The 27160-nt window shown below is 54.3% G+C and overlaps 9 protein-coding genes across 9 annotated transcripts; 4 read left to right on the top strand and 5 right to left on the bottom strand.

The window, feature by feature from the left end:
- Positions 1-1221: 1221 nt before the first annotated feature.
- On the top strand, positions 1222-2627 carry PG998_001927 (RNP domain-containing protein; the record flags this gene model as incomplete). The annotated part of the gene is made up of 2 exons (XM_066868745.1): positions 1222-2246; positions 2429-2627. The coding sequence occupies 2 exons, from the start codon at positions 1222-1224 to the stop codon at positions 2625-2627; spliced, it is 1224 nt and encodes a 407-aa protein (XP_066737160.1).
- A 1134-nt stretch (positions 2628-3761) lies between these two features.
- Positions 3762-5878, bottom strand: PG998_001926 (uncharacterized protein; the record flags this gene model as incomplete). The annotated part of the gene is made up of 3 exons (XM_066868744.1): positions 3762-4621; positions 4691-4985; positions 5081-5878. 3 exons carry the CDS (start codon positions 5876-5878, stop codon positions 3762-3764), a joined length of 1953 nt encoding a protein of 650 aa, XP_066737159.1.
- Positions 5879-7939: 2061 nt separating this feature from the next.
- On the bottom strand, positions 7940-9379 carry PG998_001925 (uncharacterized protein; the record flags this gene model as incomplete). The annotated part of the gene is made up of 1 exon (XM_066868743.1): positions 7940-9379. The coding sequence occupies one exon, from the start codon at positions 9377-9379 to the stop codon at positions 7940-7942; it is 1440 nt and encodes a 479-aa protein (XP_066737158.1).
- Positions 9380-11204: 1825 nt separating this feature from the next.
- Positions 11205-12656, top strand: PG998_001924 (glycoprotease family protein; the record flags this gene model as incomplete). Its single annotated transcript, XM_066868742.1, has 1 exon — positions 11205-12656. One exon carries the CDS (start codon positions 11205-11207, stop codon positions 12654-12656), a length of 1452 nt encoding a protein of 483 aa, XP_066737157.1.
- A 248-nt stretch (positions 12657-12904) lies between these two features.
- On the bottom strand, positions 12905-13854 carry PG998_001923 (proteasome component pre2 protein; the record flags this gene model as incomplete). Its single annotated transcript, XM_066868741.1, has 2 exons — positions 12905-13651; positions 13717-13854. The coding sequence occupies 2 exons, from the start codon at positions 13852-13854 to the stop codon at positions 12905-12907; spliced, it is 885 nt and encodes a 294-aa protein (XP_066737156.1).
- A 1035-nt stretch (positions 13855-14889) lies between these two features.
- Positions 14890-16710, top strand: PG998_001922 (MFS transporter; the record flags this gene model as incomplete). Its single annotated transcript, XM_066868740.1, has 6 exons — positions 14890-15042; positions 15106-15129; positions 15203-15488; positions 15555-16167; positions 16237-16434; positions 16509-16710. 6 exons carry the CDS (start codon positions 14890-14892, stop codon positions 16708-16710), a joined length of 1476 nt encoding a protein of 491 aa, XP_066737155.1.
- A 1784-nt stretch (positions 16711-18494) lies between these two features.
- Positions 18495-19323, bottom strand: PG998_001921 (uncharacterized protein; the record flags this gene model as incomplete). The annotated part of the gene is made up of 2 exons (XM_066868739.1): positions 18495-18754; positions 18813-19323. The coding sequence occupies 2 exons, from the start codon at positions 19321-19323 to the stop codon at positions 18495-18497; spliced, it is 771 nt and encodes a 256-aa protein (XP_066737154.1).
- A 5313-nt stretch (positions 19324-24636) lies between these two features.
- Positions 24637-25353, top strand: PG998_001920 (uncharacterized protein; the record flags this gene model as incomplete). Its single annotated transcript, XM_066868738.1, has 1 exon — positions 24637-25353. The coding sequence occupies one exon, from the start codon at positions 24637-24639 to the stop codon at positions 25351-25353; it is 717 nt and encodes a 238-aa protein (XP_066737153.1).
- An 800-nt stretch (positions 25354-26153) lies between these two features.
- On the bottom strand, positions 26154-27116 carry PG998_001919 (short chain dehydrogenase; the record flags this gene model as incomplete). Its single annotated transcript, XM_066868737.1, has 2 exons — positions 26154-26583; positions 26653-27116. 2 exons carry the CDS (start codon positions 27114-27116, stop codon positions 26154-26156), a joined length of 894 nt encoding a protein of 297 aa, XP_066737152.1.
- Positions 27117-27160: the final 44 nt, after the last annotated feature.

Below are 27160 nucleotides of genomic sequence, written 5' to 3'. Positions count from 1 at the left end.
CATTAGCATCTGCCCCGCCGTGGTTCCTGCGTGCGACAAGAACCGAAAGTCAACCCAAGCTCTCGAAAGAAATACACGAATGAAGGGATAATGACGCAACAAACACACAGCCGCAAGGCTACCAGCGACTACATTGTTGACTCGTGTTCGAGAACGTTGGGAGAATAGACCCTGTTGATTGGCGGTCTCGAAAAAGCCAATTTGCATCTGGTTCGGCCGTCCAGGGCGGGCATGGTCGTCATAGTCTTCTCTATTCGGTCCTTGAGCGGAGTTACGGTCCTGGATCCAGCTTTGTCTGCTGGCAAGCCTTGTTGCATCGTGGAGGGTGGATATGGCCAAAGCTTGGCATACGGAATTCTGGCCGACCGCCTCCAACCTGCCCGGAAGCAACGGGGGGTGAATATCATCAGCTGGCTGACCCTTGGACAGAAACTCAATACTGTCCGGAGATCATGGAGGAAGTTTCGGCCAACGTTGGCGACATGGGTTAGAGCAGAGTTCCCATGGGTTTATGAAGCAGCCCGGACTGTCCCAATGCCGGCTTCTTGTCGCAAGTAACGACGGTGGCTTGAGTGGGCAATTAATGGGATTTTCCTGTGACCCCAAGCCGAGAGATGGAGCAAGATTCCATCCTTCGTGACGTCCGAAAGGCCGCTGTCGAAATTATAAAGGGAGCACATGCTTTTGGTATATCACTTTGCAATCCCCTCTGATGGGATTGAGAGATGCATTTGGGTAGTTGGCCATTTTGCCGCTGTGAAGCAGAATCGGGTCAGGACACGATGTCGTTTGCCGATACGAGGGAGGATCAAACCCGTTTCGACGTGATGGGAATCGCTTTAGACAGGATCAAGAAAGAACAGCAGGTGAATCAAGCTGTCCGCAGAGTCAAGCCACACTCAAGCGCCACAGCTCCCAAATGCTGGTCCCACTTGTCTAACCAGGCTATCCTTTCTCTCCACCAAGGCTGGGAGCCGAAAAGAAAGTAAAGCGACGACATCATCTTCAACCCATTCTGGATCCTTTCTCATCGTAGTTCTAGTCGCGCGCACACTTACAGCACACCCGGAATCAATACAAGCACAGGTGCAGTCACGAGCATAAGCCTCGCATTTCCATCACGCGTGGGGACTGGGCTCATAGGTACGTGTTATCTTTTCCCAGCAACCCAAAAAATCGATCCGTCGCACGTCTTTGGTTGTTGGCACAGCAAAATTCATCATGTCGTACCCTCCGCCTCCAGGTGCCTCGAGCTCTTCGTCGCTCCCTCCCCGTCCGCCCCCCTCCAAGCTATCGGGCTTCAAGCCCGCCTTCTCGTCAGGCACCCCACCAACACACACGCCGAGCCCTGGCGCCAAAGCCGGTCCTTACGCGCCGCCGCCTACCGCCTACTCGAGCGCCCCCAGCTACCCCGGCGCCTCCGCCCCTCACTATGGCGCCTCTCCCTCGTATCCGTCGTATTCCCAACCGCCACCGGGCGCCATGAGCGGTCGCGGCGCTGGCGGCTACGGAGCACCACCACAGACAAGCTCGTACCAAAGTTATCCCCAAATGGGAGGCTACGGCGCCCAACCGACCTACTACGGCGCCGCGGCAGATTCCACCGGCTCGTATGGTGCGGCACCACAGATCCGAAACCCCTTCCCGGTACCCCAAGCGCAGCCGGCTGCTGCCGCAGGAGGCGCCGCCGCCGCAGCTGGCGGAGCCGACGACTACGATCCCGACATGGCGGCGCAAATCGCACAGTGGCAAAGCGCGTATGTCCCAGAGGCCAAAGATCCTGCCGGAACCCCCGGTGCTGGTGGCAGCGGCATGGGACGCTCTGGCGCCGTCAGCGCAGCTGCGACGTACGCAGCCGAACCTACCAGACCGGCGGTAGACCCTGCCACAGCAGCAGCCACGGCAGCAGCACAGGCGGGAGACAAGAAGAAAACGGTCGTCCGCGCGGGAGGTGGCCAGAAATGGACTGACGACTCACTGCTCGAATGGGACCCCTCGCATCTGCGGTTGTTCGTCGGCAACCTGGCCGGTGAAACGACGGACGAGTCGCTGTTCAAGGCGTTCTCCCGCTGGAAGTCCCTGCAGAAGGCCCGCGTGATCCGCGACAAGGTCACGAGCAAGAGCAAGGGGTTCGGCTTCGTCAGCTTCAGCGACCCGGATGAGTTCTTCGCCGCTGCCAAGGAGATGAACGGAAAGTACATCCAGAGTCACCCTGTCGTCATCCGGAAGAGCACAACTGAGATCAAGTAAGTCCTCACCCCTGGCGTCCAATTTCCTCTCTAGCATGGCAAATGCTTGCAGGAAGAGCCTCCCTCTGGCAATGGCAACAGCCATGTTGTCTGAATAGAGGAGCTCGCGAAGCACTACATCTGCCACGCATCATAGACGTGCTTGAAATGGTCAGCACTAACCAATGGTATCAATCTAGGCCTCAAACGGTCAAAGAGAAGCACGGTGGTAAATGGAATAAGAACAAGAACAGGAACAACAGGAACCAGAACCGCGGCGGCAACGGCGGCGGAGCGGGAGGACGCGAGAATAGCTTTGAGCCGAGTCTGGGTCCGAACCCGAGTGGCGTCACAAAACCTGGACAGAAGACCAAGGGCGGACTCAAGCTGCTTGGCTAAACGAAATCGGGTTAAAGGGTGATGAATGGTGGACGAATATAACAGGGTGTCGGTTTTAATCAGAGCGTGCAAGCATCGTTGATGTGCCATGCTGATGCGGAAGAGGCACGACTAGGCTTAGAGGAGCAACATCATTAGCGATTTGGGGCTTTTTTTTGAGATTCCGTGCAGTCTCCAGAGAGACTTATGATATAAGTACTATGGCCACACGTAGAGATGTGGTCTAGGAAGTGTTGTATATATGTTCCACCCCTTATACGGTGGCTTCTGTCAATGGTGATCAGTAAGTAGTGGCTACTACATGCAGTGGAAGAATCGACTCTAAAGACTTAATGACGATTAGACACATGCGCGAGCCTCTGTCAGCGTCAGACGTCGTCGAGTGCCCTTCTAGGGGTCGGTGGATGCCTATCGTTAACCGAAACGAATCAAGATATGCGGACTGCGGCCTGCAAACCTGAGAGCGACTTGGCATGTGAGAATCTACAGCCTCGGCACGATTATCTAGATTCGATCTTTGTTATGGTTTACGCAAGCGTATAGACACCATCACTCGGCATGCATACTCAAATCGGACTTGGTATTGGCATAGTCGTATTCATGATATATACCGCTTCTCTATTACATGATTCGTCAGCACACTCTCCTCGTGTTCCTCGCGTTATGCCAAATTAGTATTATGGTTTGTTCTTCATGCTATGTCTACCTTCTTATATGCCAACTCCGCCCAATCAATGAAGTAGTAATAGTTGATGTTGTCATTGTCGCATTGTCTCCCAGCACAATGCATGGCCGCGCGCTTGATGACCTCACCCCATTGGCATCCCACTCTGGTCACGGTTTACCTGGCTTGTTTCTAGACATCGGCTGACAGCGAACGCCAAAATTGATCTGCTGTGCTTGAATTCACGTCATCTTCAGACGGTTGAGATGCGAGTACGTTGAGCTTTTTATTGTATTCAACAGTGCTACCAAGAGATGGTGGCATGTTTTGTTTTGATACTGTTATGGAAATGTTTTATCTGGCCAATTGGCCTTCGAACCTGTTTGGCCAAGTCCCACGTCCTTCGTGGCGGTTGAAAGGGGTTGGGATAATTTATCCTAGAAGCTACTCTGAATTCGAGTAAGCTGGGCTCAGTCATTGTGCTCGCTGCGCAGAGGTTTGGACTCATCGGCCCCATGAGTGGGTATGATGTCGCCGTCCACTGTGACAAAGTTGGCCTCGCTCGAGCCGCCCTCGGACCTATCCCCTTCTCTTTCCGAGACAAAGCCCGTTTCCTCATCGTCGCTGTCCTCCTCCTCGTCCGAGGAGCCGGTCGCCGCCGCCGTGTACGCCGCACTGCTCTTAGCATGCGCGTCCAGCCGGGCCTCGTCCCGCATCTTGGTCAGCTTGATGTAGTTGTAGAAGGCGATGGCCAGGATTGTGATGACCAGGCCCGAGATGTTAATGGGCGTGAGGCGATCGTCGAACACCAGGGCCGCCGCACTGATCGTGACGACTTCCTTGAAGATACCGGCGATCGACAGAGTGACGACGGAGCTGCGCTGAAGCAGGGCAAACTCGGATGCCGTCATCAGGAACGCGATGGTTCCGGGGAATAACAGGATCAAAGGTGCGCGGACAGCGCCCCATTCAGTGCTGAGTTGTTTAAATCCTTCGAAGAGAGGCCCAAACCCTTCCACGGGGATAGCTATGGCCATCAATGTCACAAACATGACAGGCGCGAGAAAAAAGATGCTAGAAAAGGGGTTGGATGTGGCGGGGTTGCGTAGAAGGAGGATCTGGGTTAAGCCCCAGCGGAATCCAGAGAAGAAAGCGGCTGAGATGACGAGAACGAAACCGCCGAGGTTAAATTCGACCTCGCCGGCCACCATCATGACTACACCGAAGGTCATTGTGGCGATAATGGCCACTAATCTCCAGGTAGGAGTTTCCAGCTTGAAAAAGAAGGCGAATATGAGCACAAATGCAAGAGATGACGATTTGCACATAGCTGTGTGGATCATGTTAGCATGTACGCCTCGAGTGTGATCTGGGGTAAACAAAGTAGGGCATCACGTACTATAGAACGTCAGAGTAATAAATTTCAGTGACGTGTTACCCAGTCCAATATCCAGTCCCGTTGCAGCGCCACAAGGACCTATTCTTGTGAGATAGAAGAGTTTGGTCATAAGGGGCTCGGACTCGCTCGGCTGGCGGCCCAAGTCTGGGTTATGGGATCTATTGCCAGGCCGTAGCGAAGGCACGAAGAATAATACTAGACTGGCAAGGGAAAATTGCACCAGCATGTGGAATGAAGTTGTGAATAGAGGGAATGCAAAGTTTAGTCTGTCCGAGTCGAACATCCACTTATTGTACTATGGCACGAGGCAGTCAGTATACTGCCACAACCCGGGGCAAACCGACCACAAGAGCCGTCGATGTAACGCGAGGTCGCGCAGGTGCGACTTACCAAGGAGATGGACAGCGAGAAGAAGTACCACAGTCCTATCAACACGCCATTGATAACTATCTTCCTCACGACGTTTTGGTTGGCTTCTTTGCGCTCCTGTTCTGTGAGATTCTCTCTCGCTATCCTGTTGTCGAGTCTGGTATTGCGGCGGCGCTTCTCCCGCTTCCTCCGCTTGTCTTTGCGGGTCAACCCCGTCTCTTCGTCATCGTGGAGATCTTCGTCCGTGAAGTCGGAGTCGTCATCGTAGGACTCTGTCCGCTTCCCGTTCTTGTTCTTCGAGGAGGCGTCCAGCGATGGTCGACCGTCCCCCTCGGCGAGCTTCGATTCTAGCAGCGAAACCGACTCGGGGAAACGGCGGTATTTTTGATGCTTTGCGAGCGCGGCCTGGAAGCGATGGCGGCGGGCGGCATGGTGGACGCGTTCATGTTGCCGGCCGTCAGTGTGCTGCGGCGGCGGCGGTGGCCCGCGGGCGATAGGGAGCCCATTTCTATGTCTTCGGAGCGCAGATTCCCACCTCCTGTCTTCGGGAAGGGTGCTCCACCATCGGCAGGCGGCCACTCGTGCTGGAAGCTGGTCGACGAGGCCGAGGAGGGATTCGAGTAGTCGGGGGGCGGGCACGAGGATGCTGTTGAGGCCCTGGGTCTTGGGGACGGGTGGTATGGAGGGAGGCGGTGGGGGCGTGAGACTGTGTGACTGGGACAGGGACGATGGCGGTTGCGACAATGAGTGTGGTGGCAGAGAGGTGGTGGCAGTAGGAGATTGAGATTGTGGGAATTGTTTGGACAAAGGGGAAGGCATAGTATGGTGGTGTTATTGTTCTATGGAGTCATGGCAAAAGTGATGGTACATCTCATCATCAAATCAAATCAGGACGGAACAAGGGCGGCGCATGATGTTGACCTGAATGAATGCTCGAACCCCCTGTGATCCATGGGCCATGTGCTGTCTAGTGCGGTAGTGTGGGTGTGCGGTGCACCTAAAGCAAGCCCCTAGGCCCCTAAGCACTGCCTAAGCAAGAAGCAGGAAGGGTCGCTCGAATGGGGTCTGGATCCTGGGTTCCGATGACCAATTCCCCAGCGGTAAGGTCGAGCTAGCAGCGCCTCTGAGATCAGAACAGGAGAAGCTGAAAGGGGAGGGGGTGGCAGGTGGTGTTCTGGTAGTGTGCTCGCGTACTGCTCGTGTGCCTGTGTGCTAGATTCAGGTTGCAGGTTGCAGGTTGCTGTTGTAAGTATGTCTAATTGTAAGTAAGGACAAGCAGATGGGCCAAGTTGGAGAAGGCGGGTCTGTACCCGGTTTTGGGCCCAGAGAAGGGTTAAGGGATTTGCATAAGAAATGGGTTGATGATCGGTCTGGCCAAATCCATCAGCTTTTGCCTTGCTTCTTGTCCGGCCAGCTTGCAGCCTACCACTTGCCTCACTCCCGTCCCACCTACCGCCTACCGCCTACCGCCTACTCATTTGTGCAGACCGACTTTTGCATAAGGAGAGGAGATTGTTGTCATTGTGAATAAGCCAAAGCCAAGTCGTCGTGCGCTCGCCGGCAATTCGAGTCACATTGCCGTCTTTTGCGAAACATGGTGCATGGTGCATGGGGAGTGGGAACAATCTAGTCCCATCGGGTTTTTCCCCTTCCCCTTCAGCTTCAGGGGTTCCTTGGCGGCAGTCAAGGCACTTCAGACTTGGAAGGAGTTCTCAGTTCTGGAGGGAGGCCTTTGATATGTACAAGCAGGCCACATAAGATAAGAGATGAGAACCCATCAGGGGATCCAGATCCAGGACCTGCCCAGGACCTGCCCAGGACCCCGAATCGAATGGATGGATACAAAGCACGTACATACATACATACATACATACACACATACATACATTGAAATTACCTAAACTCGCTTTAGTCAAGGAAAATCACGTCGGGTAGCTAGCGGACCCGAATCTCCGCGCACCCGCGAGCGCGTACGTGGTACCTGTCTGCGAGAGAAGCAAAAACGGCTGGCATTTCCCGGCCGCCAGTCATCAACCCTGGTGCCCTGGGTCAATGATTTTATTGAGCTTGAGCAGGGACAATTCATCAGTGTCCACTCCCTCGCAGCCAGCGAAGGCCCATCAGCTATGTGCCTGGATTTGCGACAGATCGATCTCCCCTTCCCTCCCTCCGTCCCTCTTAGCCCTCGCACCATGTGCACATTCGTCCGCTATGGGTCTCTTTCCCCTCGTTTGCCAATGGGCAATGACAGGCACTTGGCATCATAGTGCCCCGGACAGAGGATGGAGGAGTCACGGGACCATGGGATCACGGGATCACGGGATCACTCACCTGAGGAGAATAGAAAGCAGACGACCCGCACTACCACGTCCCGCTTGAGTCGTGGATAGCGCACGCCGGACTGGGATGTATTCGTACGGGCAACTGAGTCCTGCCACCTCCCGCATGATGTCAACCATGAAGCTTGGGCTATACGCTATTGAATTTCAATTCGATCGTCAGGTCTATATGTATCATACATCGCCAATTGATCGGCCATGGGCCCTCCCCTTACGTCATACACGCTAACTATGTCTTAGATCATGGGCGCACTGGGTCTTTCACATTGTTAGACACAAGCTAGGTGCTAGGGCAACGAGGGGAGGGCAGAGGTGCTGAGACCAGTCTGTCTTGGATAACCAGCAACAATGTTGATAATAGACGTATCAAGGCAACATAGGGACGAAACTATAAGGGAAAAAAACACCACACTCTCTGTATCTCCCTCTTGTAACTCCAGGGACATGGACCTGTCTTTAACCATGAATCTGCCTCCATTGATGATCAACTATTGTACAAAGTATAGAGTTACCAAGGACAATATTTACCGTGTCCAGCCTCCTACGAAAGGATTTGGAGTTCCTCATTGCGATCCGGGGAAAACTCGTCCTTGTATTTGTCCCACATATTTTCCAACTCGGTCACGTAGAGTTCGTGCAGCCGGTCAACCTCCTGGTCATCCACCGTGGTCGATTGGGTTACCTTGACCGGTGCACCGACCACAATGTTGAGCGGGTGGCGGTAGGGCATCATGCCCACATCGTAGTTGAAGATGCCGCGGCCGTGCAAGAATGGCAGGGTGAATTTCCACACCTTGAGGATGAACATCTGCACCCGGTGCAGGAAGGGATGCTCGTGGGGTTGGAGTTGGTGGTACAGCTCGTTCTCGCCAAACGCCAGGACCGGTACCAGATCTGCGCCAGTTCGGATCGCGATCTTGATGAACCCCTTGCGCTCTTTCAGGATGAGGCGCATCTGGCCGGGCTGTGCTTCGAGCGACTCGCGAGCACCGCCGATGACGATGGTCACGGCTCGGCCCATGCCTTCCTTATTAGACCCACCCCGAGTCAGGATGTTGACGATGGACTCTTTCGAAACCGAGCGTACACCCATGGCCAGGACATAGTCCCGGTACAGAGGGATGCGGAAGTTGTTGTCCAGGGTCAGCAAGGTGTTGGTGATGCCGGGGAACTTGCCCGAGAAGTCCAGGGCGTCTGTGGCGAACGCCGCGAACGCGCCGTGCGAAATGATACCGTGGGGGTGATAACCGAAGATATACTTCCGGGTAGGCGCCAGATCATGGGTCTTGTGCAACCTAGCCGGGAAGTATCCAGCAAATAGGTGCCACATATAGCTGCTACGGAACCATTCGGATCTGTACTTGAGTGAACCATCCGTTGCCGCCTTGGATGTCAACATGTGAAGCAGGTATATAATGAGGAGAGGCCAAACGAAAGGGTTGGCACATAACGCAAAGAAAACCGAAACGGAGACGGCAATGCATGTGCAATGAAATAGAACCGTAAGTGTCTGAAGGCGGCGCTCGGCAGGGACATTGAAAGGGGCCCATCTGATGCGGCCTGTCGAAGACGGGGATGGTGCAGCAAGGTCGTGGGTATGCCTCTCCTCCATGGTCAGGGGGTCCAGGTCAGGGTAGGAGTCGTCACTGCCAGCTTCTTGTTCCTGCTTGCTGGGGTTGATTCCATGAGTCCCAGGCGCTTCCTCGGCGTCCTGGCTTGCCCCGGCCTCATGGCCGTTGGGGCCTTCCTTCAAAGCCTCGGCGTAGCTGGCGCCGCCGGAGGTGTCGGACGAAGCTGGATGTTCATCGGCCAAGGTGTTCTCGGAGGTATGGCTCATACTTGATGTATGGCTTTCCTCGGGCTGCTGCTTTTCGCTTGTAACATCGGCGTCCTTTTCACCAAGCCGTACAACTTCCGGTGCTTCGCTGGCGTGGACAAACGATTCGTCTTTGGAATTGTCCGGTGTTTCCTGTTCCCCCATGATGGCGATTGATTCTGACGAGCTTTTGTTGAAAAGCGTACGACTAGTGCCGGATCTTAGCCAAGCCCCTGGTTTAGGCGAAGGCGTATCGACAGTGGTAGCAGGGCTCGAGGGCTCGTCGCTTACCTAAAGTGAGTCAGAGAATGCTGGTGGGGGCTGCTTTCTGTGTCGCTAGAACTTACTGCACTGGCGACACTGGCGGCACTGGACGGCGTGCGACGGTGCGTTCGAGTTTCTAGGGCAGCAGTTGAACTGGGAATCTTCGATTGTCTCGAGATTTCCAACGAGTGAGGGTTTCTAGAAGGCGTGTCGGCTCTTGCTCTCTCGACGAAGGTTGCGGTGCTTGTGGTTTCGGGGAGCGTGGTGGTAACCTGGACTGCTGTTCGATTCTCCGTTTGCTCTCGTTCCTATTTGCCTCTCCCGTAGCGGCGGGCCTTTCGTTTCGGTCCTGCTTCGTTGCCGACTTTTTTGTCGCGAACTTTGCGACTTTTGGCGACTTCTCCGCTGCTGCCTCGAAGCTCTTTCGCGCGGCTTGGAGGCTTGTAGCTTCGTTGCTCAAACGCGGCTTTGCCTCGTTGCTTTGATGTGGGCTTTCTGTGGTTTCTGAATCAGTCCGTCTGTGTGAAGTATCATTGCGCCGACTGCCCGATCCCCTTCGAGGGAGTTTGGACCCCCGGGGCGCTCCGGCAAAGCCCCTCTGTCTCTGTTGATCACCGTTGTCCGCCATCGTTTTGTTCCGGGCCAAGAAGACTGGCTACAAACAGGCAGCGTGCTTGGAGGCAGGACGTGAAGATTCGGGGTGCTCAATGGAGGGAAACGGGCATGCTGGGAGGGAAGGCGGCTCATACCTCTTTAGATGGGTTATCCTCTTATTCCCCTCAGGAGGGCCTAGTAATTAACTTCGACTACGCAAGTAGCATCCACGCCTGCCTCTGCCATGCACCGGTCGTGTCGACTTTAGGTTTGATTCGGGGAGCTTCTGGGCTACTATGCAGCGCTGTGCCGGGAGTTTGTCAGAAGGGCTTACAGTGTGCGGCTTTGATACAGGCGCACACAGGGGAAAGAAGAGTGAGGACAGTAGAGCTTATTGGGATCCAGGAGAGGGATTGCAGAGACGCGATAAGGATATTATTTAATTTAAATGGAACGGTCGGCATTGCGGATGATGGCGCTGTCGATGGAATTGTCGCAAAGGGACTGACTGACTGGGCCTGTCTGGGTCGGCAAGCGGGCCACTTCACGATGACGTTGGGTGGTACTTGCTGCGGCGCAAAGCAGCTCTCTGGTGGATGGCCAGATGCCAGAGGCGCCAGAGGCCTGGAGCTGCAGCAGAAGCAGAAGCTGAAAGCTGCTCAGGGATCAGGGGTACTGGGTATTGGGATCCGCCAGCTCCGACCGAGACCGAGAGCACATGCAAATGCACACAAGCAGCGCACATACAGACGCGATGTACACGGGTTGTCCAATTTGATGCTTACAGCCAACGTGCAATAATCATTCCACAATGGCTGTCACATGCAATTGGAGTCTCTCGGAATATCGCTCCACTGCTGCCATCTATTGCATGATACGTGTGTATGGGTTACGTTTCCCTCGCATGTATTTGTGTGTACCTACTCCCGTACTCCGTACTCTTGGTGAGAAAGCTGCAGATAAGATAACCCAAAGCTTCAGTCGGCGCTTTGGTTGGCTCTCATGGGGGAGGAAAAGGTTTCAAGGCGCCTTATGCTGCTGCCAAGCGTTGAATCAGAACAATATAGCAAAGCTTCGCAAGTCTGCCATCTAATCGCCTACCTGCATCGCAATAATTCTCTGGCACGGTTCGATGAGCGTAGCATGGCTACGACTTCGGCCACACGTGGCTGGGAGGAGTGCAGTGGCACACCATCACCGTCAGCTTGCCAGGTGCATCAGTACGAGCAGCCTCCTTACACTAGCCATCGAGAGCTCTTGCGACGACACATGCGTCGCCGTTCTGGAGAAATGCGCCTCCACGGGCGCCGCCAAGCTCCGCTTCAATAAAAAGGTCACTTCGGACAACCGCGAGTTTCAGGGCGTGCATCCCACCGTAGCCGTCCTGTCGCACACGGCGAACCTTGCCCCCTTGGTGGACGAGGCGCTGGGCCACTTGCCCGAAGCAGACAAAGACTCCCGACAGGCCTCTGATCGTTGGCATCGGCTATGCTCCGTCCAGGGCACCGTCCGCCGGAAACCAGACTTCGTCACCATCACCCGGGGCCCGGGCATGACCTCGAACCTGGCCACGGGGCTTAACACGGCCAAGGGGCTAGCCACGGCCTGGGGAGTACCGCTGCTGGGGGTCAACCACATGCAGGCGCATGCGCTGACGCCGCGCCTAGTCTCCGCCTTGGCCCGTTGGCCGTCCGGAGGAGAAGAGCTGCCGATTGAACAGGAGAAAACAAACAAGGAAGACGAGCATGCTGCATTCCCCTATCTCTCGCTGCTCGTCTCGGGCGGACACACGCTCCTCGTGCACTCGCGTGCATTATGTGACCACGCGATCCTGGCCTCGGCCAGCAACATCGCCATCGGAGACATGCTCGACAAATGTGCACGTCTGATCTTGCCGGCCTCCGAGCTGGCCGGTACGGGCAACGTCATGTACGGGGCGCTGCTCGAGCAGTTTGTATTCCCTTCCAGCAGCCAGGCGGAAAGCTACCACTACGAATACACTCCACCAGCCCGCCGCGCCGACGAGATAGCTACCTTCGACTCCGGTCTGGGCTGGACACTGACTCCAATGCTGAAGGGCACCACGGCCATGACCTATGACTTTTCCGGCTTCAGCAGCCAGGTCCAGCGCATCCTCGAGGACCGGCCGGATATGCCCCTCGCTGAGCGCCGGCTGTTAGGCCGGCACGTTATGCGTCTCGCTTTCGAGCACCTGGCCAGTCGCCTTCTTTTCGCTTTGAAGAAGGATAGCGACAACAAGGACGCATTGTCGGCGGATACTCTGAAGGGCGTCAAGACCGTCGTGGTGGCTGGCGGCGTGGCTAGCAATTGCTACTTGATGCACATCTTGAGGTCGATGCTAGCGGTCCGCGGCTTCGGCCACCTGGAAATAAACGCGCCGCCCCCTGCGCTCTGCACGGATAATGCGGCCATGATCGCGTGGACGGGAATGGAGATGTTCGAAGCGGGCTACCGGAGCCAGCTCGACATCCTTGTCATCAGAAAATGGCCTGTTGACCCAAAAGCCGATGGCGGTGGTATTCTGGGGGCCAGTGGGTGGGTCAAGGACAGCAGCTGCGTGTAGTACATGAAGGGAAAGGGTGCGAAATAACTACTGTATCACCATGTGTACGATTAAAATTGACCCGTCACAAGTTTAACCTGTTGTGATAGTCATTGTGCAACTGAACGCCTGTATTATACATTTACATAGCGATCATCCTGGCTCCAAGCGGTACTGGGATGAATAGAGTCACGGTCTAACAGAGTTCCTTGCTCTCTGTCTCACTTTGATCATGCGGCTGTTCGCCATCCGTCTGTAAAGCTCTAGTCTTATACCCGGTTGCCCGCCTGCTCGTCCTCGGCGAACGAGCTCGTCACGTTGGTGAACTCGCCCTTTTCCAGCTTCGTGTTCCAGAAGATGGGGTTGGTGTCGCTGAAGCCGTGCTTGACCCAGCCCTCCTCCTTGACGTGGTACAGGTTGATGAAACCACCGGAGTAGGCATCTCTGTGCGTCGCGGCCAGAATACTGCGACTGCCCAGCTCCAGGGCCTCCTCCACGCTCAGGTCGTACTTGTACTCGGCGTCCAGCACACCATAGGCAAAGGTCTGACCAGAACCGACACAGAAGAGATTGCCCGACAACCGCGTACCGTCCGAATCGATATAGTAGAGGGCCGGGCCCTCCTCCTTGGTGACACCTGCGCACATGGTACCCATGGACAGCCCCATGCCTTTGTACTGGTAGACAAGGTTGGCCAGGACCTTGGACGCGGCGGCGACCGAGATGCGACGCTTGTGGCGCAGCTCATGTAGGCGGCACTGCATGCCCAACCATGCGAGCCAGTACTGACAGTCGGCAGCACCGCCGGCCATGGTGCCCAGTAGGCAGTTGTTGATCTCGATGACCTTCTTGACGGTTTGCGAAGCAATCCAGTTACCGGCGGTAGCTCGGGAATCGGTCGCTACAATGATACCACCCTGGAAGCGGAAAGCTAAGGTCGTTGTACCGTGGGCAATCTTGATAGGGCAGTGGGGGTTCGAGCGGTCATCGGTCGCTGATCGAAGCCAGGCCGAGGGCTAGATATCACGTTGATGTCAGTATGGTATGTGCATATGATGTTGGGGATGACGTGTCGACTGACCTGTGCTACCGGAGGCAGGGCGAACTTAAGAGACAGGCTGGGAGTGGTGTCGTCGTTGAGGTCGTCCTGGCCATCCTCAATGTGACGCTCATTCTGGAACGCACCCGGGCGGCTGTATCGGGCTACGAGGGTATCCATCTTGGGGTGAACTCAGAAAGTGTTGGTGAATGAAGGGAATTACGCTCGGGGTCATCCAGATAAGTGTCTGGAATCAATGATATGATGGCCGCCTGCGATGGTACAATGGCGGAAGCGGGCGAGGTATGGAGAATGTGGTGGTTAAGCTGCTTGGGCTGCCTGACTGACGTTGGCACTACAGTAAGTAGCCTTGTCCGGGCCTAGGAACAGCTCCTCCAGGCAGGGGAGAGATGCGCGTTTCGAGCTGGTGCCACCGCTGTGGCTGGAGCTATCTCGATTTTGTGGCTAGTGAACTTCGGATGATAGCGTGCTCACATCGTAAGCACCCCTTCTTTAATTACGAAGAGCTTTGCCCCTCCGGGAGAGATTCGGTAATCATTTCATGATGTGCACAGTATGCTTTGCATGTAACGTCTACTGCCGAGACGAGTGCCATCGGTTTGGCAAGCCTGCGGAAGTCGTCGATTTAGAGCTTCTTCCTCCCCCTTGCGTCCCTCCGAATAACAATGGAGAATGATGATGAACGATGCTTGGGCAGTGCAATTGGTCAGATGATGGATGTTGCTCAGTCACCAGTTTCCACCCACCCCTTTGTGAATGTCGGTTGCTGAATCAGTAAAGTCGATAAAGTAAGGCCTCGGTAACTCATCTACTCCCTACAGCGCATCTCCACCAATCGACAGAAGCAGTTCTGGCTGGGGGGCATCCCCCATTAGCAATTCCAATTCCTATCCCACTTCCCCACGCTCCCGCACCCCAGTTCCGAGACGGCCGCCTTGGTTCATCTGCTTGGCTAAATTCGTTTAGCCAAGCCCAATATGGTCATGGGCAATCCTGCGGTACCCGATGTCGGGAAACCGCTCTACACGCTTTCCAGTGTGTTGTAATACTAAAAGGTTCGCTGCCGTTGATAAGCTTCGAACCGGCCTGCTCATGTGGACCTTTCTGGGGATATCTTCTTCACTGCCGGCCTCACTGTTCCACCATAAACGACCTTGTTCCCCTCTCAACGGCTAGCTATACTCATTCGGCATCATGGCTGACGCTCTAGACCCCAAGAAGGCTGAGCCTGAGGCCGAGAAGAGAGAGCCCGCGGATAATGCGTCGCTGAGGGCAGCTCCACCCGCCATTGATCCCGAGGTCAACCGCCGGCTGTTGCGAAAAATAGACTGGCGGCTGATGCCTGTGGTGTGTTTACTCATCGCGCCATGTCCGCCCTGGCTATCAGCTGACATCTCTATCCCTATTTAGCTATGTGTCACCTACGCCCTTCAAGTATGTAATCGATGTATCTACCTAGACATCGCGTCCAGTGCTTAATGGTTATGGCCCTGACCTCGTCGCCTAGTTTTGGGACAAGGCCATGCTCGGCCAGGCCGCTGTCTTTGGTCTCAGGGAAGACCTCAAGTTGACCCATGGGAGCGCGTTCTCCTGGGTCTCTCTCATCCTATACTTTGGCCACATCGCGGGAATGTACCCCTTCTCGTGGTTGGCTCAACGCTACCATCCCAAGCGCGTCTGCTCCATCATGACGATCGTCTGGGCCGTCATCGTCCTCACCACGCCTGCTTGTACGACATACTCTGGCATCCTCGCCAACAGGTTCTTCCTGGGTTTTGTCGAGGCTGGAATAAGTAAAAACAACCAACATGAAGATACGACATACTTCAAGCTCCTCCGCTAACCACACATGGCTGTAGGTCCTGTGTTTATGCTGGTTATTGCCCTTTGGTACACCCACCCTGAACAAGTTCTAAGATCCAGCATATGGTACTCTTTCAGCGGTGGCTCCAACATCATCTCACCACTGGTCAACTATGGCCTCGCCCACATCAGCGGAGGTAGTCGAGCGCCGTGGCAGTACATGTACTTCTTTGCTGGCGGTATCACGCTCCTCTGGGGTGTTGCACTCATCTGGATATTCCCGGACGTGCCTCAGGAGGCCAAGGGCTTCAGCGCCGAAGAGAAGCAATTGCTTCTCGAGCGTGTCCGAGTCAACAATGCCGGCTCGGAAAACACACACGTTAAGCTCTACCAGATCACCGAGGCACTGATGGAGTACCAGTTCTGGGGCATCTTCGTGTTAGCCATGCTCTCATGTACCGGATCCGCTGTCGTGGTCCAGTTCGCGTCCATTGTTTTTAATGGAATGGGCTTCGATAAATATACGTCGTTGCTCCTGAACCTCCCGACCGGTGGTATGGCCTTCCTGTGCGTCATTGGCTCTGGATATTGCGGCCGCAACTTCAAGAATGCTCGGTTCCACCTCATCTCTATCGGGTGTCTGCCAGTAATCCTGGGCACTTCTCTCGTGTAAGTCTTCCTTGCTATATTGCTGTTTTCGTGGACTGTTTGCGAGTCAGGGCTAACATCAAGACAAAGCTGGCAACTGACAAACGAGCAACGAGCCGGGCGAGTCGTGGGGTTTTACCTCATCAACTTCTTCTCCTGGGTCTGGGTCCAGTGCATTGGCTTGGGCACCTCGAACATTGCCGGCCATACCAAGCGAACGATCTATGCTTCTGGGACATTCATCGGCTACTCGCTCGGCAACGTCATTGGATCACTACTGTTCGACGCGTAAGTATTTGAAATATGATTCCATTAGTCGGGTGTTTGTTGTCGGGCTTGCTAACGTACGTGTGTGTTTGCAGCAAATTTGGCCCGAGGTACGACCAGAGCTTCACTGGCATCACTGTGTGCTTCGCCGTCTGCTGCGTGCTGGGACAGGTGATCCGCTTCCTCCTGGCGCGCGAGAACGAGCGGCGTAACGTGAAGTACGGCGCGCCGGAGTGGTCCCACGGACTGGAAGATCTCACAGACCGGGAGAACAAGTCGTTCCGCTACACCCTTTGAGTGTCTTGGCGAAAGATACTATACCTTGGGCCTATTGCTTGCACTATGTAACCTAGACATTGGGAATGGGGGCACCGCCTCGGAGATTAACCTCAGACTCCGAGTCATAAGATTGAAAAAGCACAATTTCCATAAAAGAAGTAAAAAGAAAAAGAAAAAGTTTGTCTCAAGAACCGTCCAAATGCGGTAGCGTTCTTATACATTCCCCATCCTTTTCCCGGGATAAGCGCAGCTGTCATCGTAAGAGCAACATCTCCCAAAAGAAAAGTAGGACACCAAGAAGAAGCAAAGCGCAGTCTCTCCCTTCGCGGAGTGTAGCAGCTTTGCAGAAACCACGCAAGAGTAAAAAGCCACCCGGCTTGTCGCATGTCAATCTCTCGGCGATAACGATGTGGGACTGACTGTATCCCTCTTCAGCGTCTTCCCTGGTGGCTACCACTGGTTATACCTTACCTGCGCACTGTACGTTGATAAGCACAGCTTAAAGAACCGCCCACTAATGATAGGCAGCCTCCATGTCAACTTTGCTTTGCAGCAGGCGTTCTAAGGATTGGCTGATTATGTGCTCCAACAGGTGACGGGCGACTGAAGTCGGGTCGTGAGCTTGATCGCCAGGGTCCTATATCTGAAATGTCACCCATGATGCATGCGTCTGCCCGACTAGCGTGACGTCGAATGTGCATACCCGTACACGCAGAAGGGATTCGCACTGTCGGGAAAGCATGCCTAGTGGAAAAAACTTATTTAATAGACCCTTACCTCTAGCAAGACCCTGGCACCTGGGCACTGGGGGGTTGGGCAGTCGTTGGGTAGGCGCCGGGTTGGCCTGGCTACCAGCGGCGGATGTTCATTAGGCTTCTTCTAGTCTTCATCCTGGTGTGACCAGCCTCTCCAAGACGGAAAGAGGAAGGGGCTAAGATATATATGCAATAGCCAGGAACTAAAGCAAGCACTCTAGCCAACAGCCAGCCCCGGCCAGGTCATGCATGTCAGATAGGCATGCGCAGGAATGATTCGTCAGCGAGCTGCAATCTTCCTTTGTCTCGCAAGCAAGCCAGATTCGGATACAGTGCCTGCAGACGGAGTACGCCTACGTAAGATGCCCGAGCTTCAAGACAATTATCCTCTAGCGAAAGACACATTTGCCCTCGTCCTCGCCCTGCCAAAGGGAGCAATTACGAGAGAGGCAAGGAGGTAAGAATAATGGAGTTTGTAGGATATACCCTTGTTGGTGAGCAAAGATAAAGTAGATAGATCGAAGCTGACATGTTCTTAGCTGAAACCAACGATGTACTGGCCCGTGGCCTATCTCTTGGAATCGACGAGCCCACTTGGCTGCGGGAGGCGGGAATCTGAGCTTCGACGGCTAATGCTCAGGCTACATACAATCTGGGGTCAAAGTGGATGAAGAACACCTGGGCACAGACTATTCGCAAAGGGGGCCGTTCACGAGAGGTTGGAAAGCGCGACGGGACTAGTGTTGGTATGAGGCTCAATTTTTATAATGTGAGTGAAAAGTTGCCTTGAACGGTGCAGGTTCCATTCCCAACCATATCTCTATCTAGACCTTGTAGACCCTGCTGGCCGAATACAAATCAAATAAGCAAAAGCCAAGTGTAAATCGCCGCCATAGGATATCATAGAACTCCAAATTCCGACCTTCCTTCCCTTTCCAATGTCGTGACAATGCAAACCGTAAAAGAAAAAGTGCCACAGCTCGGGGGCATGCATAGTAGAGAACGAAAATTGGCCCAAGTCAACCAGACGAGACCGTGGTTATGTTATCACCTCCAGGTTCCATGAAGCTTGCCTCTCCTACTCCTCGTCTTCAGTCCGACGTCGCCATTGACCATCAGACTCTTCCACCTGCGGCCTATGCTACTGCGGTCCTTGCCTAGACTCCGAGCGCAGTCTTGCCAGTCTGACTTGGAGAGCTTGAGCTTCTCGAGCACGAGCTCGACGAGTATGCGGTCGTCCTCCGTGCTCCACATCTCTCCGCCAGCCTCGAACTCTGCCTCGGAGCTTGTCATCTCTTCGTTGTTCTCTTGGGAACCGGTCTGTAGATTGTGGAAGTCGGATCGCTCCAGGCCAAGGGGGATGACCTCGGGCGCGACTCCGGGCTCTTTTAGGTGTGGCTGGTCGCGGGAAAGCGGAGGCGCCTTCCTCTGCGCCGCTGTTGTTTTCCGATGCGTCAATGTCCAAGTCGCTGTCGATGTCATTGTCGCGGCCCATGTCATCCTCGGTTGCTCTGCGCCGCTTGTTCATGCCACGCGAAGGCGCTGTGCGCTTGACGACACGCTTGCGCGCCACACCGTCGCTGTTAGCATCTGACTTGTGAGATCGAAGGCGCAGCTTCAGCGGCGGCGGCAGGCTGGCGTGGGCCATTGGTGGTGTGGGCAGCTGGCGCGGTGTGTTGGAGGTTTGGTTGTTTGTGGTTGCCATGGCAGGCGCCGTGAGCATGGACTGGAGCGAGCGACATGTTGTGAAGATGTTGTCGATTGTGGACTGCGCAGTGGTGGGAGGGCTGGCCGGCGGCGAGGCGAAGAGCGCCGACTGAAGGCGCGTCATTGGCGGTCGCGACGAGTCGCACGAAAGTGCGGATGGCATCAACATGGTTAAAGCGATGGATGGCGTATATGCGAAATATCCGTTGTGTGTGGGAGAGTTGCGAGCGTTGCGAACGTTGAGGGTGTGAGTCTGTGTGGTATGCGACCCGAGTCAAAGAAGATTGCGATGAAGATTGCGCGGCGCACAGGTTTTAAGTCGAGTCTGAGCGGCGCGGTGCGAACAGGTAGAATAGGCTTTTAACTTTTGAAAGACAGACGTTTGCTTATAGTTGGAAGGCTGCGACAACTGTTTGAGTTGTATCGCGACGATGAAGTAGTGCGGTTGAAGTGTTTCTGGTTGCGGTTTGTACGAAGCAGTAAAAGTGTTTTGGTGAGGATGGCGGGTTGCGGGTTGGAAGAAGAAACGGGAAGGGCGGGTGTTTGGAATTATTGCGCCTAATAAGAGCGAACAAGACTGCTTTTTTTGCGACAGGTGGGCAGGGTGGGCAGGCGCTGTAGGCGGGCGCTGGCATGGCGGCATGGGCATGGGCATGGGCGGACAGGGTCTACTAGCTTACATAGCTACAGGTGTACTTGGGGGGGGCCTGGGGGGGGGCTTCGTGGTGACGAAAACGGGGGTGGGAGGGTCTCAATTTAGCGGACCAGCATGTATGTACCTACGCCCACGACGTGCACTCCGTATGTCTTGCATGTACACCCACACCTACGTTTACTTACTATACTCGTACGTACCTGATCGGCTGCTGCTAAAGAGCTCGCTGCTTGCTGCTTGCTGCTTGCGGCTTGCTTGCACCTCTCCAAGGTGTGGGTGGGCCAATGGGAGTTATAGCTCTGACCGCTTGCACTCCCACGCCTGAGGTTCTGTCACCCTTGGATTCCCAAGTCACCCGGTCATGGAACGTCGTTCGTGCTCGTGGTCGTAGTCGTCGGTACACCAACTGACGCTGGTTCGCATGGGCAGTCAAAGGGGGAGAGGGGGTTGCACGTCCTCGTCCAAGTCCCGGCTGTCCCTCCACCATCACCGTACAAATATCCCAAATCCAAACACCCTCTGGTCTGACCCAGCAACTGAGTCACAGGGAAATCACCATTTCCGGGGTCCTCTTTTCCTCTCAGGCTATCCAAGATCCGTCGCCTACTTGTCTTGTCAATCTACTGTTCTAGAGACTATCTAAAGAGCCTAAGGGCGATATTGAGCCTAGTCCTCACACACCGTCTCACACTCGACTGCCCATCTTAGCTCTCTCTTTCACGAGCTGCATCTTTTCCTCCTCCCCTTAGGCCCTCGAAGGCTCCTCCAATTGCCCTGGGAAAAAAGGGCTACGGCGGCCCGTAAGTAAACGCCTTGCGGTATATCCCTTTCCCGGGTCAGGGTCGCGCTCCGCAACCGACACCTCCTCTCATCTTCGTCCTTGCTTCCCTAGGAGTCCGTGTCTTTGGGCTGTCTCTCGGGACTCGGAAAAAAGTACGTAGCATTCAGTACACCCCTTTCTGGGCTTCCGATGTGTTACTTACCCGGGACACACACTACACACAATCGGCTCAACGTTTCTGCTGTGTTACCACGGTAGTGGTGTAAGTCCCTCGGCGTGCCACTTACGTTATTGGTTCACTTGTTTAGTCTTGACCAGTCCTGAGGGATGGGTGGCAGCCAGCAGCCATGCTTCATTCGCCACTGCCTGAGATACGGATTGGGTGTGCCATCAGTGCTGATCGAGTCCATCTGCAACGCCAGCCGTTTTATTCTCCGATGGTAGAGCGAACCCTTTTGCTATTGGGGACAGCCTCCGTCATAGTCGGTTGGAAGTAACGAGATCTCAGGGCGGATCTTCGATTTCACCTAATGCCGTCCTCTATACCCTCCCTTAAGAGCCACGATATTTCCAGGTGCTTCCCTTGATGGCTTCGTCTGAATCTCGCGTCTGTTGTACGGAGTAGCGCTCCAGGAATACCTGCCCTATTAATAATCGAGCTTTCCTTTCCTCCGACCACCGGCCCCTGCATCCCCAAGAGGAAGCAAGGTGTGGTCATGTGTAAAGCCAAAGTCAAGTTGAAGATGGAAATGTAATCTGCGCGGCCACACTATCATTTCCCAAGGGGGCTGTTCCCTATCTGGTTCCCATCAGCTGATTTGAGGGTTTTTTTCGTGGTAATCTCCCTATTCGTGTCTGGATTCCCAGTTACTATGTATGTATTCTCAGGCGATACCCCTCATCAATCCCACTTGGATGCAATGCAGCATCGTCACTGCCAATTGTTGGTGTGTTTTTTTTGGCCTTTCCTTCTAAAACGCGCCGGAACTCCTCTTCAAGCTGCCGCTCTTTGTCGAGGGAGATGGAAGTACCCAATGGGCAAAGACGGTGAGGGGGTTGCGCAGAATTTGCTCGCGACCTCGCATGGCACTGCTCCAAGCTGGGCGAAAGTGGGCATTCTCTAATGGAGTGAGGTCAGAAAAATCAGAAAAGACGCGCCAGACGCGCCGAAACGCGTCTCGGTCGTGACGCGACCGCGATCTAGCGCGTATATACCCACTCTTGTTTAATTACGTGCATAGGCCTGGAGCCTATGAGACGAGGGAAAGCTGCGGGCCGCATCCACCTGTTCCATCATTGGTCGGCTACATCCATGACGGTTTCCAGCTGCTCCTAACGGTCATGTTCTGGTTTCTCTCCCAGGCAATGCAATGAATGTGTCCCGCCTAGCCCGCCCAGGGCTGGGTTTTGCACTCTCTCCGGGGTTTGTGAAACCGACCAGACCACATTCAGCAGGGGTGAAGCGAGAAACGAGCCTCCCATCATCGTCATCTTTCCTAACACCACTCCCGGGAGCGGTGAAAAACGTGGTCTACGCAAAGCGTAGGATCGTGTCTGGTATGTTTGCAACCAGATGCCAGACGATAACACAGGGGGCAAGGGGTGGTGTCCGTGCAATTCCCTGTTATCAAAATAGGTGAACCAGGTCATCCTGTGGAATGGCACAGACGGTGAGCGACTTTTTGAGTCTATAATGTCTGATTACCACACCCTCATAACCTTTGCTCTTGGGCGAGGCAGGTCTGAAGTCCTGACCCTGGGTGTGCTGCCTCCCCGTTCAGTTTCGGTACAAGACACCAAGACTTGTATGTATAAGTCACCATGCATTGCATATTATGGAGGCTGGCCCCATCATTGACTCCGAAGCCACAAACAATAGCAATCGTGCACGTTGCGATGCATAGAGCCGTCGCATGTTCGACGTGGCAGAGTAGAGGAGCCCCCCAGTTCTGTCCGGAGCCCGGAGCAGAAGCCCGGAGGACCTACAATAATGCCGCAGAATACAAGTACGGAAAACCATGATTCAATATATGGGGATAAAGGGTGTGGGTTAATGGGCGGGCAGCCCACGTAGCGTAGATCACCCGTCTTTGCGAATGGATGATGCCCACGCAGTCTTCTGCTACGAGCCCCTGTCCTTCCCCTGCTGCAAGCTACCTGCCCTTGCCGATCCGAGATCCCGTTGATGGGAATGGCCGCGCCTGGTTCTCGTGGGACCTGCCAAGGCAATCCTTCTTCGCGGGACGAAGGGATAAGAGCTTATGGAAGTGACCACCGGCCTTGCGCTCGCTCAAGATGGCATGCATGCTTTGCCCCGGTGGATCTCGGTGGTGATGTTTATAAACATACATACTTTCTGCCATGGTAACACATGTGTCCCAACCCGAGAAAGGCTTTTGGATGGACCCTGAATCGCGAGATCCACGTCGCCTGTTCCTGATGACAGCTGACTGTGTTCAAACCCCCCGCTTGCCTGAGAACAAACTTGGCCTTCTAGAAGTGTATCCAGCCACTTATAGTTAACCGTGATCGATGCACAGCGGAGCGCTGCACTACATGACTTCTTGATAAGGGGCCGTCATGGCTTTTTTTCTCTTCGCTATTCTGGCAGTCGACTATGATGACACCCAAAGTACTTAGACCTTTCTTTCTTACAACGTCTTTGTCGTGACTCATCGACCAGGCAGTTTGTCTGTAAGGCATTGCACTCATTGTTTAAATCATGGGAAGCAAATATAAGTAACAACATTTCAGAGCAGAGTTTCTCTTTACTTTGATCCAATACCGAGGTGCTATACATGTAAAAAAAATGACATCCATAACCGTGCTAAAGGGCTATGCACAACAATTATACGGTATGCTGTGGGTAAAATGTGTGAAATTCTCCTAGGCCTCTCATGCGATAACCCCCTATCCTACGTACAATCAACCGACGAGAGGACCGGCCTCTGCTAGTCTCTGCACTTAATCTACATGTAGCATGATATTTCATTAGGAAGTGGCTATATACTTCATTGACGTTTCTCAGAACATACAGAGGGGAGTTGGTGAGGTGAACTCGGATGATTATTCGGTATGCCCCCTTTATTGATAACCATTACCAGGCCAATTGTCTTTACAGAAGGTGACCAAGCAGTCGGTTGATCCAATTGTGAATACTGTATCCGCACTCATCCAATGCATTCACTTACAACTACATCCCTATATATGGACGATTGTCTGGCCTCGGTCACCCAGCAACAACACACCTATAATCTATTGCATCTGATCTCTTTAGTCTGAAGTGTGACTCGTCTGCTGCTGATTGAGTCGTCCATACTCATGTTTAGTCCTATGATCACCAATAATTGTCTATAGGGGGTGAGTGATCAGTGTGACCACCTCAAATAATCAGTGTATTATTGGGATTCACCTTGATTCAATGGACTCTGCGCAGCCTCTGTAGTGAAGCCATATAAATATGGCCTGCTTGGCCTGGAAAGCTTCATTTTATTATCTTTCCCCGTCCAACATTGCCCCACGCTCTTGCTGTTCTAGATTTCGGATTTCGGAACACCACCACTGGTTTTCTACGAGACCACATTGGTTGGCATCACTCCCAGTACGCTTGAATGACAGCCCTTATCCTTTGCTATCCAAGAGTTTTCTTCTCTTCCCCAGAACTATTATCCTACGTGCCGTCACCTCAACTATACGTGCCGGCAACGTCGGCGACACGGAACGCCAAGGAAGTATCGTGAACAATCATATGCGTACTACAACGAAGGTAGTTGTTCGATTACTCCCGCCGCGCCCAGGAGAGGAGAAAATATACAATTAAGAATGGTAGGTGCGCCTAGCCAGATCCCTGAGCTTCTATCGAGTACTGATTTTAGCCTGCCACACAAGGACAACCACCGAGAAAGTGGTCACCTCAGCCCTTTGGGCACCGCCGGTCCTGGATCTGCCATGATAACGGCTCCCGCTAGGGGTTGGTCAGAAGTAGTAGCAGTACTACTACACATAACCAGTACACACGGGTCACCTCGAAGAACGCAAAATGCGACATGTGCAACCAGCGCAACAAAAGCACGATTCAAAAGTGCGTCGCCTGTGGCCTGACAACCTGTAGCGTCTGTCACGCCGAGGGCCGATACGACCCCCGGCACAACCTCCCTGACCTGGACCTCTCTTGGGGCCTCCCCGTATTGGATGGCGGCAACAGTGGAGGTGCCCGTCGCAGGGCTAATCGTGGCGGGGGCCGGGGTCGGGGCCGTGGTCGGTTGACCAAGGGGCAATCTGGCTTGGTGCGCCAGTCCAACGAGAGCCTCCAATCAACCAACGACAATGATGGAAGGCATTTTGGCCCTCGTACCACTGATGGCACTGCTGCGGCCTGCGCCGCTACCCCCGATGCTGCTCCCGCCCCTGATGCAGCTGCCGAAGGAACCGGAGAGAAAGGAGACGCCGTCATGACCGATGCTACCCCTGCCGACAGTGTAGCTTCAACGTCGACCGGCCCGTTCCGTCGCGGTGCCATCTCTCCTCCGAGCATGCCACTGCCAGCCGTCGCTGAGTCCATAGACGAGCTATTCCGGCAAACGCTCATGTCTTGGAACGACAGCATCGTCATCGCCCAGGTTCGACGGGACGAAGGCCCCCTACGCGCTCTCGACATGGTCGAGGCGGCGGCAACCCTAACGACGATAGCGCACAGTGTGCCGCCCACCGCACGCTTCGATGACTGGCTCTGCCGTATGCGGCACTATTACGGCAGCATCTAGGGCTTCGGGCAAGTGGACTTTGGATTCGACCACGCCTCTGATTAGGCTAGGCAGGATTTTGTTTTGCTAAGAGGAAATTTGAGCTGGCAGGAACGGTGCCAGAACAGATATCAGTATCGATTCTGTCAGCCAAGATCTTGTCATTCACTAAAGCGACTTGATCTTCCTACCTCGCCACTAAGCTGTTCCGCAGACAGGGGAACGAACGACCAGAAGGAGCCGGGACGCAAAACGTACCGTTCCTTGATGACTCGCCGTTGCCTTCGGGTAGCTCTGAACACCAGGTATCTCCTGAGCTGCTGTAGAAGATCACATAGGGTAAAGCAAATGCAGAGCACGACAGACCCCGGGCATCAATGCTCCTTCCGGCTTCCCGGTAGCACGTAGCAAGTACGCCGTAGGAGCCAGGTCAGTTAGTGTCCCTCGGCGATTTCGACATTGAGTGGTTGATAGATCATGGCCAATAGACTACCACAGCTTACTCAGTGGGCTCAACTGAGCTTGCCAAAAAGCGTAGCCCTAGGAGCTCTCGCGATATTATGCTTGTCGTGAATATTGCTAGATCAGTGCATGACCACGAGACAGTTAATATTCAGGGCTTCATATGCCAGACGGTCGGATTGTTGCTCCCACGTTTAAGCGTCTGTATTTGCAGTATAAGACGTCGTCTATTGAGCATGTCGTTTCTCATTAATATCTATAATTATTATATGTGGGATTCGGCGACCCAAAGTATTGCCACTCATGCCCATGATATCATTTCGCCTATGTCGTTTTGGATTCATTTCCAATACAGCTGTTTAGCCGTTGACAATGGTACCACCGTTGCAGTGAATCACTTGGCCGGAAAGGGCCGAACTGTCGGGTGAGGCGAGGAAGACGACACAAGTTGCGATCTCACTGGGCTGCGACGGACGGCCTTGGGGCGCGGTAAACTGCTTCTGGGCCTCCTCGTTCATTGTGGCAGGAATTAGAGGAGTCCAGACGGGGCCCGGCGCCACGGCGTTCACGCGAATGCCCTTGTGAACGAATTGGTTGCTCAGGCCTCTTGTGAACGAGACGATGGCACCCTTGGTAGAGGTGTAGTCCAGCAGATCAGGCCGGCCAATGTAGGCGTTGATGCTGGCATTGTTGATGATAGTGCAACCAGGCCTCATGTGGGGTAGGGCATATTTGGAGATGTAGAAGAAGGGGTGCATGTTGGTGTTGAATGTATGTACCCATTGGTCCCTGTACATAAATGTCAGAGAGGGTCCTGTCCGACACAAGAGGTCAGACATGTTGGATTCCACGACTTACTCGGTGAGATCCTTGATATCCGGGACCATCATCTGGTATGCCATGTTATTGAACAGTATGTCGATTCCGCCCATGGCCTTGACGGCCTCATCGACTACCTTCTGGCAGTTACTACGTTCTGACAGATCGGCGGGGAAGAGATGGCACTTCTTGTCGTGCGACTCGACCATCTTCTTGGTCTCCTCCGCATCCTTCTGCTCGGCGGGCAGGTAGGTAATCAGGACGTCAGCGCCCTCCTGGGCGAAGAGGATGGCGGTGGCACGGCCAATGCCGGAGTCACCCCCGGTGATGATGGCACGCTGTCCCTGGAGCTTGCCGGCGGCCTTGTATTTCTGGAACCCGCCCTTGTAATCGGGCAGGCTGTCATACTGTGCCTCCACAGGAAGCTGGCCTTCCTTGCCTGGGAATTTCTGGTCGGTAGGTTTCGGCAACCAACCGGACTGGAACTGCTCGCCGGACGCCATGATGCTGATTTGTAGGGTAGTGACAAGATCTGACTGTGTTTGCT

This window comes from Apiospora kogelbergensis (assembly GCF_038363985.1).
Source record: "Apiospora kogelbergensis strain CBS 113332 chromosome Unknown utg000001l_segment0_segment0, whole genome shotgun sequence".
Lineage (NCBI taxonomy): Eukaryota > Fungi > Ascomycota > Sordariomycetes > Amphisphaeriales > Apiosporaceae > Apiospora > Apiospora kogelbergensis.
Note: the sequence above shows the minus strand (reverse complement) of the source record. Positions and strands in the feature narration are given on the sequence as shown.